Raw genomic sequence first — 2,195 nt, 5'->3', positions numbered from 1 at the left:
CACAGGAAAAAGAATGTCACAGAAAGGCCATTTATTTTGTTTAAACACACAGGGAGCACAGCTCCTCATTTACACAGCCATTCGGTCGGAAAAAAAAAGCAGACAGAGAATTATAAAGGAGATGACAACATTATCCCAAGTGAAAAACCAACAACAACAACAAAAAATTCAGAAGTCAGGCTGGTCCTGCAATGAGTTACATTATAACTACTACGGAGAAGATGATGGGCAGTTTATTGCTTCAAAAAAACATGCAGTCATCATTTTCCACACTGCATGCTTGAGCTGCTGGTTCCTCACGTTGTAGATGAGGGGGTTTACTGCTGGAGGCACCACTGAGTATAGAACTGCCACCACCAGATCCAGGGATGGGGAGGAGATGGAGGGGGGCTTCAGGTAGGCAAACATGCCAGTGCTGACTAACAGGGAGACCACGGCCAGGTGAGGGAGGCACGTGGAAAAGGCTTTGTGGCGTCCCTGCTCAGAGGGGATCCTCAGCACGGCCCTGAAGATCTGCACATAGGACACCACAATGAAAACAAAACACCCAAAGCCCACAAAGACACTAACCACAAGAAGCCAAATTTCCCTGAGGTAGGATTGTGAGCAAGAGAGCTTAAGGATGTGGGGGATTTCACAGAAGAACTGGTCCACAGCATTGCCGTGGCAGAGGGGGAGTGAAAATGTATTCACAGTCTGCAAGAGACCATTGAGAAACCCAGTGCCCCAGGCAGCTGCTGCCATGTGGACACAAGCTCTGCTGCCCAGGAGGGTCCCATAGTGCAGGGGTTTGCAGATGGCCATGTAGCGGTCATAAGCCATTATGGTGAGGAGAGAATACTCTGCTGACATCAAAAAGACAAACAGAAAGAGCTGGGCAGCACATCCTGCGTAGGAGATGGCCCTGGTGTCCCAGAGGGAATTGGCCATGGCTTTGGGGAGAGTGGTGGAGATGGAGCCCAGGTCAAGAACAGAGAGGTTGAATAGGAAGAAGTACATGGGGGTATGCAGGCGGTGGTTGCAGACTATGGCAGTGATGATGAGGCCGTTGCCCAGGAGGGCAGCCAGGTAGATGGCCAGGAAGAGCCAGAAGTGCAAGAGCTGCAGCTCCTGTGTGTCTGCGAATGCCAGGAGGAGGAACTGGGTGATGGAGCTGCTGTTGGACATTTGCCGACTTTGGGCATAGGGCACTTTGAGAGGAGGAAAAGACAGTAACAAGTTAGGAAAGACTTCTCTCAGCAAAATCAAAGCCATTTCTCATACACCCTCACCCTGCTACATGCAGACATTTTCCTTTTCTAGCAGACCTTCCTTCAGCTCTGTGGCTGGAGCCCTGGTTGGTGCTGGCTGAATGTGCCATGAGGAGCAGGGCTTCTGCCCGCTGGCTGCCAAGAGATCAGCCCTGCTCTGCAGCAGTGGGTTCATGGGAAGAGTGGGGGCAGGGGCCAGTCCTGGTGGTCGACCTTGTCTCATGAAACTGCTCCTAGTGCAGAAGGGGCTGTCAGCATCTGCACTGCCAGTGATAAGGAACTGAGGTGGCAGAAGGCAGGTTGAGAGGTTTGGGGTTTTTTACATCTCCTCCTCCCCTCGCACCCAGGGGAGTGTTCTTGCATGTCAGGAAGCCCCAGCATTTGTGCTGCACTCAGGGAGAACAGAGGGAGTCCTGCGAGGCAAGAGGAGTGCCTGTGGCTTAGTGCAGAGGGAGGGGAGCTGGTCTGTCCCTCCGTCTGGCTCCCAGCTGCCCTGGGCTTGCCCCTTTGTGACGTGGAGGGTGATCACACTCCCATATTACCCTGAAAAGCCACGAAGCACTGCTGTGAGCAGAGGGATCTATCTATGACAACTAAATGTCTCACCCTTTCTCAAGGCCTCAGCACCCCACTTCTAGCCCAGGACACACAGGGCTCATGTCACAAACCCATCAGCATCTTCTCTGTCGTAGCATCTCTGATCTTCTCCATGGTGCCTTCAGATAACACAAAGGTGCTATAGGCCAGGTTTGCATCCTGCTTCCACAGCTTGGAAGGAATCTTCAAGGAGATAGCCAAGTGTCCTAATGATGGTATTTAAGTAAGGGAGATTCAGCTCATCCCCCGCACCCACAGACTGCACTGTCCACAGCCTCTCAGGTTACAGGAAAGCTGGGACATGTGTTCCCATGGACACACCTGCATGGAAGGACCCACAAGATTAGT

At 52.2% G+C, this 2,195-nt stretch overlaps 1 protein-coding gene across 1 annotated transcript; it reads right to left on the bottom strand.

The window, feature by feature from the left end:
* Positions 1–210: 210 nt before the first annotated feature.
* On the bottom strand, positions 211–1,360 carry LOC148050646 (olfactory receptor 14C36-like). The gene has a single exon (XM_087741135.1). It carries the CDS (start codon positions 1,252–1,254, stop codon positions 211–213), a length of 1,044 nt encoding a protein of 347 aa, XP_087597261.1. The 5' UTR covers positions 1,255–1,360.
* Positions 1,361–2,195: the final 835 nt, after the last annotated feature.

Source organism: Nipponia nippon, unplaced genomic scaffold, assembly GCF_047370975.1.
Source record: "Nipponia nippon isolate SJK-2023a ecotype South Korea unplaced genomic scaffold, ASM4737097v1 scaffold_77, whole genome shotgun sequence".
NCBI lineage: Eukaryota > Metazoa > Chordata > Aves > Pelecaniformes > Threskiornithidae > Nipponia > Nipponia nippon.
This window is presented reverse-complemented; position numbering and strand designations above follow the sequence as displayed.